This window comes from Palaemon carinicauda, chromosome 1 (assembly GCF_036898095.1).
Source record: "Palaemon carinicauda isolate YSFRI2023 chromosome 1, ASM3689809v2, whole genome shotgun sequence".
Lineage (NCBI taxonomy): Eukaryota > Metazoa > Arthropoda > Malacostraca > Decapoda > Palaemonidae > Palaemon > Palaemon carinicauda.
In genome coordinates, this window is record NC_090725.1 from 202,860,177 (window position 1) to 202,877,978 (window position 17,802).

Consider the following 17,802-nt stretch of genomic DNA (forward strand, 5'->3'; position numbering starts at 1 on the left):
ATTTTTGGGTGATATCGCCATGTCGTCCTGATGGAAGGTTCCTAATAGTAGCTTCCTAAGGGATATATGTACTACAGTGATATTCCCAGAGAATTTACCTTTAGGTCTCCAGAATTCTAACTCCTGGCATGAATATCCTTAAAATTTCTCTCAAGGATATCGCATAATATCAGGGAACGTATTCTTGACACGCCACATAGCAATCTTCACCCCGAATAGCGTTTACGCTTCGAGGGGGAAAGTGGCAAAATTAGAAGTGGAGCCGTATCAAGGTTACCCTACTTCCCATACTACTATTGAGTATCAAGACAGCGCCATATCCAATATGGCGGACATTCCTAATTTTGTAGCGAATTCGCACGGTACGGTGGTGTTCCCTGTTGATCTAACTTTTTCAATCTATTTTCAAGGATTATTATGCAATCTCCAGCTTCTTTCACCTCTGGAAAGTTGAGTATTGATTCTTTACAATGTGTGTATTTTAGCTCCTGTCTCACAGTGAAATTAGAGTAATTTATTGTGATTAGGAGCTAGGCCTGTTACCGGAGGTGCCATGGGCGCTGTCGTTCGTTAGGCATGTGTTATTTAGTTAGTAGAATGACATTCCCGGTTGAAATAGCATTAATTAATTAATTATGAAAGCAAGAGCTTACATTTATACAATGTAAAGATCAATACTCAACTTTCCAGAGGCAAAAGAGGCTGGAGAAAGCATCAAAATATCCAAAATATTCCAAAAAAAAACCGAGAGAGCACAGGGAAAACACCGAGCAATAGCGCTACGATATAAGGAATAAAGATGGCGGCGATGATGACGTCATCTAGAGACTCAAAACAGTAAGGAGTGGTGCCTTTATAATGGCTCACCTTTCGTTTTCTTGCCACTTTCCCCCTCGAAGCGTTAACGCTATTCGGGGTGAAGATAGCTATATGGCGTGTCAAGAATACATCCTCTGATATTATGCGATATCCCTAAAAGTAAAAGTTAGGGATATTCGCGCCAGGAGTTAGAATTCTGGATACCTTAAGGTAAAATTCTCTGGGAATATCACTGTAGTCAAATATACCCTAGGAAGCTACTTTAAAGGAACTTCCATCACGACGACATGGCTATCTCACCCAAAAATAGATTTTTCGCTTCGCTCAAAATCCGTTTTACCAGCTCGAAAATACTAAGGCATCACATGTCGGAAACTATAAGAGAGATTACTCGAATGCCATATGTAGATGAGATCATTGTGAAGGGTGAATGGAGATGGTTTGGACATGCTCTTCGCAATCCCCAAGAGATTTGTTCACCAAACATTTAACTGGGCTCCACAAGGCACTGGAAGAGTTGGAAGACTCATACTTATACTTACATGGCTGAGAACTATGAAACATGAAGTGGAAGATGATGAGTGGAGAAGTATTGAATTAAAAGCTTAAGATAGAGACTGCCAAAATCTAACCAGGGCCCTTTGCATCAATAGGCGTAGGAGATGATGATTGTGTATTTGATCTGGGGGAACCCTGCACTCGGGGAAAAAACAGCAATTTTCTTTCTATATTTATTCTGATTATATAATTAGCAAATCCAATTCTATACTATTTGATATGTAATCATAATCTATTTGCTTCAACAGGCAAAGCATATCTTAAGCATCAAACTTAAGATTCACACATATGAGACTCATTACAGACTAATGTACACATAATCTTATTTTAGAAGATATAACTTGAATATTACAGACTACACACAATCTTATTTTAGAAGATATACTCTGAATATCAAGTTAAAAACTTAATATAACACCACCACCATCAAATGGATTGATGAAGTCCATAACATAAAGTGAAAAAAATCTCTAATGAAAGTAGCACAACCAAATGAGATATTAACATTGTGGTTGACCAAAATAAAATGACGGTTTGGAGATGTCAACCTCTGGAGTAGCCCTTTTACGTAGGAATACCATTAATTATAAAGTTTATCCCTTTTACCCACAAAGGACGTACGGGTACGTCCCTCATAAGCCATCCCTTTACCCCCATGGACGTACGGGTACGTTTTCTATACTTATGTGTAGATAACAGGTCTTGGCAGGCCTTGTATTTGAAATACAACGCTTTACTGTTGTAATGTTGTTCCTTCGATGTCTTGTCATCAATGTAACACGAATAAAAAGTTTCTCTGGACCCCACAAGGGTCAAGATGGACCTTTAAATTTTTTTTGAAGAATCAGCTGATATTTCCTGTGTAGTAATTTTAGGTTGCATAGGCATTTACACAAATATTACGAAAATAGGGTACTGTTACCAGTGCAAGAGTGTGGTTTTGTTGTTCCTTCGACATCTTATCATCAATGTAATGTGAATAAAAAGTTCTCTGAGGCCCACAGATCTTTAAATTTTATGTAAAGGAAACAGCTGACCTTTTATGTGCATTTGCTTTAGATTTCATAGCTGCTATTATCGAATAATTACGTAAAATGGTTCCGTTGCCATGGTAACACAATGTTTTCATTGTTTTACAATGCCCAGATCCCCACAGAGGTCAAGATGGACCTTTAAACTTTCTGTTACGAATCAGATTATTTTTGTTGGTATTGTTTTTGGATTTCATAGCCATTTATGCAAATTTTACGAAAAATTATCAGTGTTACTTCTGCGTAACTATCGTTTGTATGTTCCTTCGACATCTTGTCTACACTGAATATGAATAAAAAGTTTCCTTGGTCCCTACAGGGGTCATGGAGGACCTTTAAATTTTATGTAAAGGAATCAGCAGATATTTTATGTGCATTTGCTTTAGATTTCATAGCTATTTTTTCGAATAATTACGTAAAAAGGTTCCGTTGCCATGGTAACACTATGTTTTCATTGTTATACGTTACTCAGGTCCCCACAGAGGTCAAGATGGACCTTTAAACTTTCTGTTATCAATCAGATTATTTTTATTTGTATTTTTTGGGGTGTTTCATAGTCATTTATACAAATTTTACGAAAAATTATCATCATTACTCCTGCGTGACTATTGTTTGATTGTTCCTTAGATATCATGTCAACAATGATGAATGAAAAGTTTCCCTGGGCTCCACTGGGGTCTTGATTGACCTATAAATTTTCTTTATAGATTCAGCTCATATTTCGTATGCAGTTTGTTTAGGTTTCATAGATATTTACAAGAGTAATTACTAAAAATGATTTCGTTACCATGGTAACGATGTGTTTACGTATGCGCCATGGTGTAGGTGAGGAGTATGTTGTTCCCCGGACTGAGCATAATGCTCTTTAAATCTCCGTGTCTCGGAATTTAAAGGTCCGAAAGCAGCTGATTTTAGTTGTCATGCAATTTTTATGCCTACCATGATTATTTTTGTATATTTTTGGTTACTATTTTGACGAAACTTTGAGTATATTTCTTATTTCTTGTCGTCATCCTTGCTCCCGGGAAATAGCCTATCTCTGGCATTGTGTCGGACAGGACAAACAAAGACTTTAAAATTTCCTCGTCTTGTGATTTAAAGGCCTCAAAGCAGCTGATTTGAGTTGCCATGCGGTTTTTATGCTTACCAGAATGATTTTTTATATTTTTTATTTCTATTTTGCCGAAACTGTTAGTATATTTTCATATATCTTACCAATTCCTTGTTCCCGCGAACTTGGCTACTGTTTCAAGACAAAGCGGAGCGCGGGTGGACGAGGAAACGTGGACGTGGAGTTCAGTTCAAGCCTGGCCTTGCCTCTAGAAGGTTGTCTGATTCATCTCTTGCGTTATCCGCTACGTGTGCTTTCACAACCCTTTCTTATAAGTGATAGTGCTTTATAACTTTTTAGAATATTCCTCTTTATATGTGTGAAGGCATTTTTTGGATAAAATGCCTAAAGGTCAAGTAAGATCAGTGTATAAATAAAAAATTCCGTGAATGATGGCAGCTCAAGGCAAAAAATTACGACCTAAAATCTTAGAGGTATTGAAGATCGAAGTGAATTCCGTTGTCTCGACATGGTAACTACGATTTGTAAGTTTTTCCAGAGGGTTGGTGATGTGTTTATGCATGTATGTTTTCATCTTATTTCAGGTATTCTATAGGAATACATATAGTATATATATATATATATATATATATATATATATACACTGTATATATATATTCATTTGAAAATACGTCGATTTATTTTAGGCAGCCACTGTGCATATTTCAAACTGACTTTGCTGAGAGAGAGAGAGAGAGAGAGAGGGGGGGAGAGAAAGGGAGAGAGAGGGAGAGAAAGGGAGAGAGAGGGGGAGAGGGAGAGAGAGGGGGAGAGAGAGAGAGAGAGGGAGAGAGGGAGAGAGGGGGGGAGAGAGAGAGAGAGAGAGAGAGAGAGAGAGAGAGAGAGAGAGAGAGAGAGAGAGAGAGAGAGAGAGAGAGAGATTGCAAAAGTTTCTTTCTTTCGGTCATAACTAACCTATGCCTAGAGGAATTTTATTATTTTTTTTTTATTTTTGAAGAGAATTTATTGAACTTTCTTATGACATGTGTGAAAATAAAGATAAAGCAATGTAAATAGTGGGTATCGTTAGATGAAGTTAGGCGATGACAAACTTTTTTTTTCTTTTATCGTATACATTCCAATAAATCACAGAGAATTCTCATTACAGAAACTTGAAAATTATACCATCTTATGAACAATTTATTCAGCTATAAAATGGTATCTAATAGTTTGTAAGTTAGAAGAAATGAATAAGGAAAAAAAATAATAAAATGTGCAAAAACTGTAAACCCAAATTTCTTCACCGCAAGTAACGAGATTTAGGTTTTCAGTTTTTGCTCGTTTACTACTTTTTTTCCATGTTTCCTCTCTTCTAACTACAAATTCTTATATACCATTTCATAGCTGAATAAATTGTCTATAAGATGGTATAATTTTTAAGTCTCCTTGATGAGAATTCACTTTGCTGTATCGGAATGTATACGATAAAACATAAAACATTTCGTCATCGCCTAACTTCACCTAACGATAGCCACTATTTAGATGGCTTTATCCTTATTTTCGCATATGTCATTAGAAATTTCAATGAATTTACTTCAAAATAAAAAAACAAAACAAAAAAAATTACTCTAAATATAGGTTACGTATGATCGATAGAAAGAAACTTTTGCAATCTCCGATTTTCGTTACTTGCGCTGAGGAAATTTAGGTTTACAATTGTTGTGGGTATACTATTTTTTTTCACGTTTTCCTTCTTTTAAATACAAACTATTATATACCATTTTATAGCTGAATAAATTTTCTATAAGATGGTATGGTTTTAAGGTTTCTGTGATGAGACCCCTCTGTGCTTTATCGGAATGTATACGAAAGAAGATAAAAAATTTCGTCATCGTCTAATTTCATCTAACAATAGCGGCTATTTATATTATTTTCTTTATACTTTTGATAACTATATTGAAAACTTCAATCTTTTTCCAAAAAAATGAGACCAATCTGACCTCTCCAAGAGGAAAATTGAGGCTGTGGGCGCGATTTGAAAAAAATAAGTCGAAAAGCCCTTCAAAACTGAAAACGCCTGGGGCTTAAGGCACGGAAATTTCCAAGTACCCCGGGGGTTAAAGGGTTAAAGACAGGAGGGCTTAGTTATAGTCACTAATATTCCTCTAATTTTTAGTTTGTCAACCAATCTGCACTTACAAAATGTAAATCACAATATTTGTTGAGTAAGACTTATTCAATAATAGCACTTTCTCTATTTTCTAGAAAGGGTTATGCATTTCTACAAAAAAGGAATGTACTGCACTGCAAATATTCTAGTGTGTGTCTCAGACATTTAAAAGAATTTTATATCTTCAACACATCAAGTAATTCAAACAGATTATGGTAAACTATGACTGATATATATTTTAAAATATGTAAGAAATGCTATGTAAGGTATTGTAGATATAATGAAGAACAAATACATACTTTAATAACTCGAGGACATTCTTTCGCTGAATAGCGATGTTCCCCATCACCAAAAAGTTTCATCCTTTTTGGTACTTTTTCTTCTTTACATGGTTCAGCTTTTCTCTGAAAAATTATAAAAACATTAAAATAAAGATAAAATAGTTTTCCTTTGCCAAAATTTCTATTAAAATTACTAATACTTGCAAAACAATAAATTATTTTAATCCATAAATACAGGACTTATACTTTATGAATTCTACATTAATAGTAAAATTAAGGCTTTATTTCAATGAATCTCCCCTGATGCTTATGTTGCCTCTTCTCCAGAAGCCCAGTTTAATCGACACTTACCCATAAGACGGATTTTGCGCGAAGTGAAAAAGGGATTTTGACGAAGGAAAAATCTATTTCTGGGCGAGGAACCATTTCAAAGGTATAAATACTGCTAAATATACCAGAGAAAAAAGCTCGCTCACCCCTAAAGGGTGTAGGTATTAAAACTGGGGCGAGTGATACCACTACCAGATATCCCTTTCCAATTAGACTTCTCCCTCCTCAAAATCCCCCGTTACTACGAGGTGTCGTTCACTACAGCTAATCCCCCCTACCCTCCCCCCCCCCCACCACCACTACCTATCCTTCTCCCATCATTCCTATTCGCACCCCAAGCTTGGGCCCGCCTAGGGTAAAGAAAAAGGAGGGAGGGTTCACTGGGTGACACAGGTTCCTCGCCCAGAAATAGATTTTTCCTTCGTCAAAATCCCTTTTCTGGGCTCAACCTGTGTCACTCCGTGAAATAGTAACAGAGAATTGGTCCCATAAGCTTGGAAATACACAAAAAGTTAATGAACTGAATTAAAAATAGAGTAATTCAATTAAGCATGTTTTACTAAAATCCTTAATATACCAATCTCTTAATTACACCCCAAATCAAGGTCAATGTTAAGGTAGGAGGGAAAGGGAAGGCAGGTGCCGCCCAGCTCCTTATTAGGAGACAAGGTACTAAGAGGGAAAATATATATGAAGATAGGACCCTGTTATAACGGTTGTGTTAAATCTGGAGGAACCACTATATCTTTTTAATCTTGGGCATGTGGTACAGAGTTCGGCTTGGTTCTTTTAATAAAATACAGAATCTATTGTCTGATTCCTTTCAGGGAAATGGTTCCTCCATCCTTTCTAATAAACAAAGGTCTATTTAAATAGTTTTCCAGAGTGATAACTGGGCACAGAGATAGATCCTGTGGGAGTGGGACAATCTTCCAAGGGGACCATCTATTCTGTGGACCCTCATTCTTATGATTTGGTTCTCTAGATAATGCTGAGAGTTCAGATAATCTGGCTCCTGAGGCTAACCTTATCAAAAATAACGACTTCCTAAGAAGCGCTATATAAGTGCATGAGTCAATATCAGAGTCAGAATCTAGATCAAGGACATCATCTAAAACCCATGAAACTGCGTGAGGGCGAGTTGCTGGTTTTAGTCTAGTACAGGCTCACGGAACAGACAAAAAATACGAATCTGTAAGATTAAAATTGAACCCGATCTGAAATATTTTCTTTAAAGCAGATTTAACCATAGTAATAGTATTATTGGCTAGACCTCTTTCCAAGAAAGTTCTGAAAAAGGTAACTGCCAGATTCGTAGTCAGCGTTCGAACCTCTGACTCTTCCAGAAATTGGCTAACTTCCTTACATCAGAATCATTTTCCCAAAGGGTAGAATCTCATACCTGACACTAGGGACAATGTGTTAAAAGGGTCAATCTCAGCATCTCTTTGTGCTGCAAATCTCAGATAGTCCATAAAGTGAAGGCACTCTGAATCTGTGAGGAAGCAGACACACTGTGAAATAGTACCATCCGTGCTAACTTGGTTTGAGAATCTGCCGAGATCGAAGTCCTAGTTCCACCAAGATAGGGAACCAGTTGCATTGGCCAATTGAGGGTTACGAGGGCAATCCGACCTTTGAAAGTCCTGAGCATGTCCAGGACTTTCAATAGCATGGTTAAAGGTGGAATCAGATAAATCCTACGTCAGTTGTTCCAATCTATGGACATGCCGTTTGTGACATAGACAAGAGAGTCCAGGTTGGGGGCCACATGACATTGTGGCTTGTGATTGGATTCCGTGGCAAATAGGTCTACTTGGGGACCCGGAACCTGTTGGCAGGTCCAGTTAAATGACTTTTTGGCCAAGGACCATTCCGACTCCCGCGGAGGTGTCCTTGGTTGAACATCATCAACCCCATTTCTTACTCCCACCAGGTGGCAAAGGTTCCCTGTTGCCACTGAAAAGATAGCTACCATCACTTAATTTACATGACTTGATTTGGAACCTCCCCTGTTAATGCAGTGGACTATCACTTGGCTGTCTAGAATTAGACTGATTTGTTGTTTCTGTGACGGGGAAAGACCTATTAGAGTCAAGACCATTTCCTTGACTTCTAAGATACTGATGTTGTCGGAGTGCCACTGTCCACAACCCCTGGACCTATTCGTATTGGGAATATCCTCCTTAAACGCTTAGGGAGTCATCTAAATGGACCACCAATGTTGTCGCTGGGAATTGTAAAGGTACTGAGTTTGCTAGGTTTTGACCTTCTTCCATTGTTGTTTGCTAGGTTTTGACCTTCGTCCATTGTTGAAGTTTTTTCCCCTAGTGTAGGTGGAACCCGAGAAATTTTGACTCGATATTTCTCGTTCTCTTGGATCGCCAAACTCAATTGATATCTTCTATATTGACTCTCAGTAATGTGTCTGTTACTGAGGGAAACTGAAGTAAACCTAGGACTCTTTCTTGGTTTCTCCGGGTCGTTAGTTTGTCCTTGAGAGATCCTCTTGTGTTTCTTACTATCTCCATCCTCTTCTGTGGTGGAATCGACCGCTTGTGTGTGGTCAGGATCCATTAAAGACCTAACCACTGGAAGCACGTTGCTGGAGAAAGACGGGACTTTTTGAAATTTATTTGGAAATCTAAGTATTCCAGAAATTTTATTACTTAGCCCGACGCCTTGTGGCATTCCTTGACGCTGTTGGCCCAGATAAACCAACCGTCGAGGTAGGCCACTAACTGTATTCCTTGAATCCTCATCTCTTGGACTACTGTCTCTTCCAACTTAGTGAATAACTTGGTCGCTATGTTGAGTCCGAATGGCATCACCTTGAAGGTGTAAGCCCGTTTGCCTAGCTTGAATCCTAAGAAAGGACGAAAAAGCCTTGCTATCGGGACATGAAAATAAACGCCTATAAGATCTATAGAGGTGGTAACGGCCCCACGGGGACAAAAGGTCCTCATCTGTGAGACGGTCAGCATACGGAACTAGCCGCATTGAATATATGTATTCAAATAGGACAGATCTAGGTTACTCTTCGTTTGTCCGAGTTTTTCTTAGGCACTCTAAACAAACGTGCTTGAAATTTTTAAGCATATTACCTCTTTTATTGCTTTCTTCAGAAGATCTCCTGTGTAAAGTGTTAAGTCTGACGTAGGAATCTGATAAAAACTGGTTGGTGGAGGGGCCTGATTTCAACCATCTCCACCTCAGAACTTTCATTACGACGTTGTATGCCAATTGCTGAACGCCCAACGGCTCCGAAAGAGGTACAGCCTTCCTCCTATCTGGGGAGTCCTCTATGCAGGAAGGCTCCCCTAGCTCTACTACTTCTCGCATGCGTATTATATCTGTGAAACACTCCTTGTGTTTCGAAGGAAGGATGATACGCTGGAGACGCAATAAATGGAGTAGTGGCGGTTGACTTACCCCACACATTGATTTTGTGGCTGGGTTCTTGAGGTGGAAGGCTGGCTCACCTGGGATACTGGCATTGCCTGTAGCACATCCTGAGCCTGTGGCCCTTGGAAGGACTGAAACTTCCTGCCTCGTGATTGGGGTCCGGTAGGCTCGAATTTTCTTTTTGGAATTAGACCCCACCGGACTCTGAGGCTTTGGTTGACTCCAGTTGCTTCTCCGAGGGCGCTATTTACCACGTCCTCTGGGAAGAAGTCCGCTCCCCAGATCGAGGCCTTAAGTAACCTGTTAGGCTCCTGCCTAAAGGAGTCCTCAAGTAAGACGAGCTTCCGGCAAGGGCGACGGACCACTGCAAAGTCATATGTATCACACTGTAGTGCATGAGGCAAAGACTTTGTCAGGATCTTAAAAAAGTGGCTCCTCTCGTAGACTAACAAAGTCATCTCCGTCATCGTGGCTGAGTTGATAAATCTACCCAGCCTGGTTCTTGCACCGTATTCTATCTTAACCAGAGAGTCTGGAAGTCCGGGGAGGTGTTCACTAAACTGTGTGGTGGCACAGTCCTAGTACAATACAATGACCCTGCCGTGAGAGGAGCTGGTGCATCGATCCAGCATTCTTGGCCTCCTGGGAACAACAGGGAAGTTAGTTCCGTCTTCCGTAGTTGCAGCGTGGGCTTGCTTTCCATATCCACCTGTAAGGTAAGGCCTACTACCTTGGTGGTACAGTACATGGTGTCGGGGTTTGCCCGTCCACCTCGAACATAGTGTATGTATTCTTATGAGGGGTTAACTTGGTATTGACACAGTCCCACTCATTTAAAGTCCGGACCCAGTCGGACCGAGCTTGCTCGGCGCTCATATCAAGGGAAGATGAATTGTAAACCTGGTGGATACCATTCCAAATCTTCTACCGGACGGGGACCACCTCCTGTTATTGTCAACATGCCCTCTGAGAACGGGGCATGAAGAGCCAATCGCCACGGGCCGTTCTAAACAATCGCCGGGAGCTTTGACACGTCCGGAACCACAAACTACCGTTGTTGTGGTAGTCCGAACCGCAAGGATTATCTATTATATTTTCCTGATTTTGCAGTCCCTGGCCCAAACCGTCCCTAGACAGCAGACGATCGGCAATTGGACCAAATTGGGACTGGACTACGCTATGCAACCTTTCCATGAGCTGGCTCGAGAAGGCCACTGGACCGAAATCAAGTTCCGGCGTCTGCCCCTTTGAGCTTCTTGCTCTTGAGCCCTGATGTGGAGGATTAGACCCTGCCGAGTCCGTCAGTAGCATAGAAACCGATGATGGTCTGGTTGGGAGTGGTTTGGGTAGCCTAAAAGGCTTGCCCTCTTTGGGTAGAGCCGACCTCATACGTTGTACCTTAGAGGCCACTGAGCATGGCACCCGGCATGAGATCGGCAGACCTCAAGCCCACAGGACTGCTGCAGCACAGCAGTGCATGTTGTCTCCTGACAGCGTACCACCTGTAAGTCAATTTGATACATGGGTATCATACTTGATTTCGCCGGAAAAAACGGTGACAAATATAGTTAAGTTAAATCCACTGTGGATAGCTCAGCGGAGTCGTATGTCTATCTTACCGTTTTACAATAGAACCCTAATATTCTGTTTTCCTTCTTCCACCATCTCCTGTCATCCCAAGTATTGCCACACAAAGGTTTGAAACCGGTAGAAATGGCGGCTGGATTAATCTTGGACCAGTCCACCCTCTCCAGAGAGAAAAATTCCACAATGAAACTTCTCTCAACCTTCCATATCCCTACCGGAGTAGGATGTACTTATAGATGAATAAAGGTTGGGTCAAGGAGATACAAGGAAACCAGAATTAGAGACACCAATACTGTTGCCGGAATACTTGGTTGGAAGTATGAATTCCCACTGATGTAAATCTGGCCCGTAACAATATAAATTCAAGAACTACAAATCTCCGTCTGTAACTCTCTTCGGAACAATCATACCTCAAATATCCTATAATATAAGAAATCAACCTATGGGATCAGAACAGAGTAAAAAATTTTATCTGAATCCGATCAAAGAAACATAGTAACTATCTCATGGATACGATTTCAAGTCATCCCGGCCCTCACGGGGCGGAAGAATATCGAAGATGGGATTCCGGGAATAGAGGGATACGTGATACGTAGCAAGGTTCACACTCAGTCCGGCTCGACTGGTGGCCATTCATGACTAACCGAGAAGAGAGCGCTATTTGCATCGACTCACAGATTGTGAGAGCTATCTCTCTCTCTCTCTCTCTCTCTCTCTCTCTCTCTCTCTCTCTCTCTCTCTCTCTCGGCTGTCTCCCTTCTCTCCTTCTCAGGCCTACTTCCCGAGGTTAGGGTGCGGCAACTAAGAATTCCACCGAGTAAGATAATTTGGTATTTGAATATAAAATTAACTTGTGCCGGGAACCCCAGCAGAGATCAAACATGATAAAAGTATATATATAAATATTTTTGGGCTCAAGCCATGACGTCCTGATGGAAGGTTCCTTCAGTAGCTTCCTAGGGTATATTTAACTACAGTGAATATTCCCAGAGAATTAAAATAAAGGTTATCACAGAATTCTAACTTCTGGTGCGAGTACCCTAAAGGTTTCCCTCTAGGATATCGTATATCAACAGGGAACGCATGTATTAACACGCCACATAGCTATCTGCACCCCATATAGAGTTAACACTTCGATATGGAAAGGTGGCTGAGTAACTGAGGAGCCGTTCCAAAGTTACTCTCATACGTGGCTACTTTTGGTACTCGAGACGTAAACAAACGGGCGCCATTGCTATATGACGTCACGTCTGTCCTCATCCTTTCGCCTGTAGCTTCTACGCTAAGTCGGATTTTTCCCAAGTGACTTCTTTATCTGCTTACATCGCCGTAATGTCGCAGCCTTCAGCCTCGCCTTCTTTTGGAAAGTTGAGTACCAGGTCCTAGTATTGTTTAAATAAGCTCTGGCCGTAAAGTAACTTCTAATTTTCTTAAAATATAGTGTTTTGTGGCCGAGCTGTGCCGATACCGGACGCGCCATGTCGGCGTCGCTGTTCACGTTGCATGCCTTATTTAGTTAGCCAGAACAGCCTTCTCCGGTCCTTTAACTAATTAATATTATTAGTTATTTAGTCTTCATAGCTAGGGAATCATTATATCGTGTTTTAGCGCTCATCAGACTACGGTCGCTGTTCAACCCCATACTAGATCGCTAGCTTAGCCCCTAGGCTGGACAGCCTAGTGATTGTTTTCATGCATGATATATATTAGTGTTACTAAGTTAAGTTATGAAGATTGTGGCATCATTAAACATACTAGTTACTGTGATGTAAGTGTTTTCGCCTTCGGGGACCATATAAGGGACTGAGTTGATTGTGTATCAACCCCCTCCTAACCTAATGTAGGAACCCTTGTATTCTCCCTATTCCCCCTGCCTGCGGGTAATTCCCTCTGGGTAGACTTGCTTTCCCTTCTATATAGGGGGATCTCGTCTACAACCAGAGTCTTTATCGCTTCTCTGCCTACCCTAAGGGAATGAACCCCCCTTAGGGTTGTGCCTGAGACCTTAGGAAGGGCCCTGCCCTTCCTCCAGTTGCACTTGGTTGGGTTACCCTTCCTCCCTGCAACTAGGGATGTGTCTTTCAGACTTTCCTAGCCTAGGAGTTAGTCCTCCTACTCTAGATTAAGCTCTGGGGGTAGACTCTGTCTTATTATAGTTTGAGACTGTACATTAGTACTGTACTTGATCTGGGCTACCTATCCAAGGTTAGGGAGCGTTCTCCCTTGCCTTGGTGGCCGCTCTCATACAGAGTCTACCCATTTAGAAGGACCCCTTCTTCTCCCTCCCCACTCTATCCCTTTGGTGTAGGCCTGCCTACACACCTCTGTCCTTGGTCCTACAACTCCTCCCTTGGGTGGAGTGGTAGGGCTAGCCTTGTTCTCCTGCTGAGTTGGCCACTCTGGTACACATACCCTTCATAGCGTTCTATAAGGGTGGTTGCCGGCGGAGGATTCCCCCTCTTTGAGTGCCCTCTATCCCTCCCTTGGGTTACCTCAGGCCCCCGACCGTCTGCCGGCTCCCTGCCGCCGGATGTTAGGAGTATCCACTCCTATCATGAGTGCACTCTCTCCGGAGGGATGCCGGAGGGGTATAGGATATTACCCTTTCCATCCCTCCTTACCTTTTTCTCTTTCTATCTTGGTGCCGGTCCCTTGCCGTCTCTACTGCCAGTGATAACCGCCACTACCTCAGGTGACCTTCATTCATAAGATGCCTTCCCCCTCTAAGACGTCAGCCTACCGAGTGCCGGAGGCTGCCGCCTTCCGTCGACATACCGCCGACATCCCACCCCTTATATTTACCTAGTAACAGCCGGCCGACTTTCGGAGTCTGCCGCTCGCATGCCAGCATTGATTGCCGGCAATCTAGGTATACACCCATATATATATATCTCTCTTATGAATTGATCCAAGGCTCACCATGCCGTCAGCCTTCGGCTGCCGGAGCCGCCGCCTCTGCCGGCAATCCGCCGCTGTGCCGGCGGTCGCCACTGTGGTATTATCCATCTCGGTTGCTCAGTGTGTCTGCCTTGATGCCTTCCACCCTGCAGGACCAGCCTCCGGTGTCCCGTCGGTCTGCCGGTGCCCCCTCATGAGACACTAAGGGACATGTACCCCTTCCCTGGCTGCCGGCAACATGCCGGAAGTCAATATGTTGCAGCCAGATAGCCTGGCCACCTCCATATAGGTATTGTTATACCAACCAAAATAGTGGCTATGCTGTTTGATTGCACATTACAACAATTCCAGCATATTCTGTGTATCTCAGTGCAGTCGATTGCCGGAACCTACATTTACTAAGGGGTTTATCCTATTTTCCCCTCTCCCCCACGGCTCTGAGTGGTCTCAGACCCTGGTACACTCTGCGGACAATTCCTGTTAAAAGCCTAGCTTGGCTCATCCATACGGATTTCCCTCATTGTGACCCTCGGGTCCAAAGGAATTGTCTACGGATAAGGTTACGGTAACCGGCTGGGCGGGATTCACAAGTATGTGTCTATCTACTTCCTTTCCCGCTCATCAATCTTGAACATTAATATACTGTACTATTATAGATTAAGTTATTCTTAATTTTAGAGTAATGTAAGTCATTCTTATGCCTTCCATGTACTCATGATCTCTTTCTTTTACAAGAGGAGTACATGAAGTGCGAGAGCAACTTCTGCGGAGTGAAGCGCCCGGACTTCTACGGGCACAAGGCGTGCCGGACCCACGCCCCCTGCGCCGCCAAGAAAGGCGACCTTAAATTTGGGGACCCGCAAAACTGTACAGTCTGCAAGAGTCTTCTCGTTGAGGCGTTCGACGATCCTCCTACCACGGAGGTAAGGGACATCGCTAGAGAGAAGCTACGCAAATGGGTGCGTGGTTTCCAAAAGAACGCCACTGGACCGTATCTTCCCAATGAAGACTTGAGGGCTTTGCTTTTTCCGAAAGCATCCAAGGACTCGGTGGTCCCTCGTGAACAAATTCTCACCGTCCAGATCGTGGTCGAACCCAACGTCGTCATGGCACAGTCCATGCGTGAGTGCCATCTTGATTCCGACTACGTGGAACGTATGTCGGAGGTGTCTGAAGAGACGGAGAAGAACCTCATGGGCGAGGAGCTCGACTATGAGGAAGATCAGGTGGAATACCCTGATTCGGAGAACGAGGTCGCTCCTGCTCCCCAAGCAACTCCTGCACCGTCCGAGGAACCTGTTCCTTCGACTTCTGCCACCCCGGATCCTCTTCCATCGGCCACTCAAGAGGTCTTCAGAATGCTTGAAGCCCTCATGGACAAGAAGCTGCGCGAGACTCAGAAGCAATTTCAGACGACTCTCGTCGGCTTCAAACAACCGAAAAAGATTTCGGTTAAGGACCTACCCACCTGCTCGGAAGCTAACCCTTGGAGATACGCCGAGCATATACCAATCACAACTGGCAAGATCTATATTAATGAAAGGGTTGGCTCTATTTTGTTGGAAGAAGTGGAGTTCTTCCCGAATTTCGAGGCTTATCCGGACTGTTACGTCCGGCTCAGGTCCGAACCAGCCTCAAAAGAAGAGACCGAACCGAAGGAAGTGATTGTGTTCGATCTCGCGAAGGCCCAAGCTATGTTAGCTCAGGCAGTGAAGAGCCGGGGTTTCACAAACTCCAAGATGCCGGCGCTGAGTAAGAAGCATCCAACCTTCGTTGCGCCAGCTACTGCGACCTTCCCCTTCATTGAAAAGGCCTTCCAAGCGGTCATGAAGGCTGTGGAGGAAGGGAAGCCTTGCCCTGCACTGGAGGAGTGCAGACCCTTCTCCATTACTCTTCCCCCCGATGATAGGCACTGGAAAGACATCCAGTCGACCTTCACGGTAGGAAAACTGGAACCAGATGTGGCCGGTCGTCAATTCAATGAGGACCTCCCACGGCTGAACGATCACCTCCTTCGTAAGGAACAGGATACGAAGAAGAGACTCGCCGCTTCGCTGTCCCATCAGGTACAGCTGGAACTCATGGCCGTGGATACCAGAGTCCCGGACTTTTACATGGTCCTTACTAAGTCGCACCTGGCGACCGTGACCAAGGACCTATACAGTTTCGCTAGGGCTCGTAGAGCCTGTAGAGAATTCATATTCGCCAGTGCAACGGTGAAACACGAACCCCGGAGACTGATTTCCTCCAATATCTGGGGCAAACATCTCTTCCCGTCTACCTTGGTGAAAGAGATATAGTGGACAAAGCTGCTACGGAGAACAGGAACCTTCTCCATAAGTGGGGCATGTCCCGAAAGAGGAAGTCCTCTCAGGATGATGGCCCTCAGCCTAAGAGGAAATCCTCGAAACCCAGACCCCAGCAACGTTAACCGAGACGACAGTTTCCGGGTCCCGCTACTCCCCAAGTGGCTACGCAGCCACAACAGACCTTTCAATTGGTCCCCCAGCCGGTGGTGTCGCAGTCGCCGGCCTTCACCCCTGCCTATGAGCAACACTCGACTACCTTTCGTCCCAGAGGTAGGGGCTCGGGCAGAGGTTCCGGCAGAGATTCTTCTCGCCGTCCCTCCAGAAGCAGAGGAGGAAGGGGAGCTAGCGGCCGAGGTGGTAAACCCTCGGGACACCAGAAGCAATGAAGTGCTTCCGGTGGGAGGAAGACTCCGCCAATTCCAGGATCGTTGGACCTTCGATCCCTGGGCACACAGCATCGTCAAGAAGGGACTGGGCTGGAGCTGGATTCTACCACCCCCATCCTTCCAGCAATTCTTCCAACAGTCAACTCCCCTCTTGGAAGAATATGTCCTGGAACTCTTGAATAAGAAGGTGATCAGGAGGGTAAAGTCAATCAGGTTCCAAGGGAGACTCTTTTGTGTTCCCAAGAAAGACTCAGACAAACTCAGAGTCATTCTAGACTTATCCCCCCTCAACAAGTTCGTTGCGAACAACAAATTCAAGATGCTGACTCTGCAACAAATAAGGACCCTTCTGCCTCACAGGGCCTACACGGTCTCCATAGACCTGGCGGATGCCTACTCGCACATTCCAATGAATCACTACGCTTCCTCCTACCTAGGATTTCGACTCCAAAGGAAAAGTTACGCCTTCAGGGCCATGCCCTTCGGGCTCAACGTGGCTCCACGGATCTTCACCAAGGTGGCAGACGCAATCGTCCAACAGCTACGTCTTCAGGGCGTCCAAGTGATGGCCTACCTAGACGACTGGCTAGTCTGGTCGACATCGCCCGAAGATTGTCTGAGAGCCTGCAACAAAGTCACCCAGTTCCTAAAGCATCTGGGCTTCAAGATAAAGGCCGAAAAATCTCGCCTCTCTCCAGCTCAGAAGTTCCAATGGTTGGGAATCCATTGGGACCTTCAGTCACACCGCCTTTCCATTCCACAGAAGAAAAGGAAAGAAATAGCAGGGTCTGTCAGAAGGCTTCTAAAATCCAAACGGATCTCAAGATGACAACAGGAACAAGTTCTCGGCTCTCTACAGTTCGCCTCTGTGACAAACCCAGTGCTTCGCGCACAGCTAAAGGATGCCGCGGGAGTCTGGAGACGTTTTGCATCCATCGCTCGAAGAGACTTCAAGAGACGACTTCCGAACAGACTTC

General features: G+C 43.6%; 1 protein-coding gene across 4 annotated transcripts in view; it reads right to left on the minus strand.

The window, feature by feature from the left end:
* LOC137653507 (uncharacterized) overlaps nucleotides 1-17,802 on the minus strand; it is a 197,062-nt gene that overhangs the window by 45,997 nt on the left and 133,263 nt on the right. For all 4 annotated transcript variants that reach the window (XM_068386986.1, XM_068386978.1, XM_068386970.1 and 1 more), the window contains exon 3: nucleotides 5,929-6,033. In XM_068386986.1, the coding sequence (XP_068243087.1) occupies nucleotides 5,929-6,033 (105 nt within the window). The remainder of the gene's footprint in view (nucleotides 1-5,928; nucleotides 6,034-17,802) is intronic.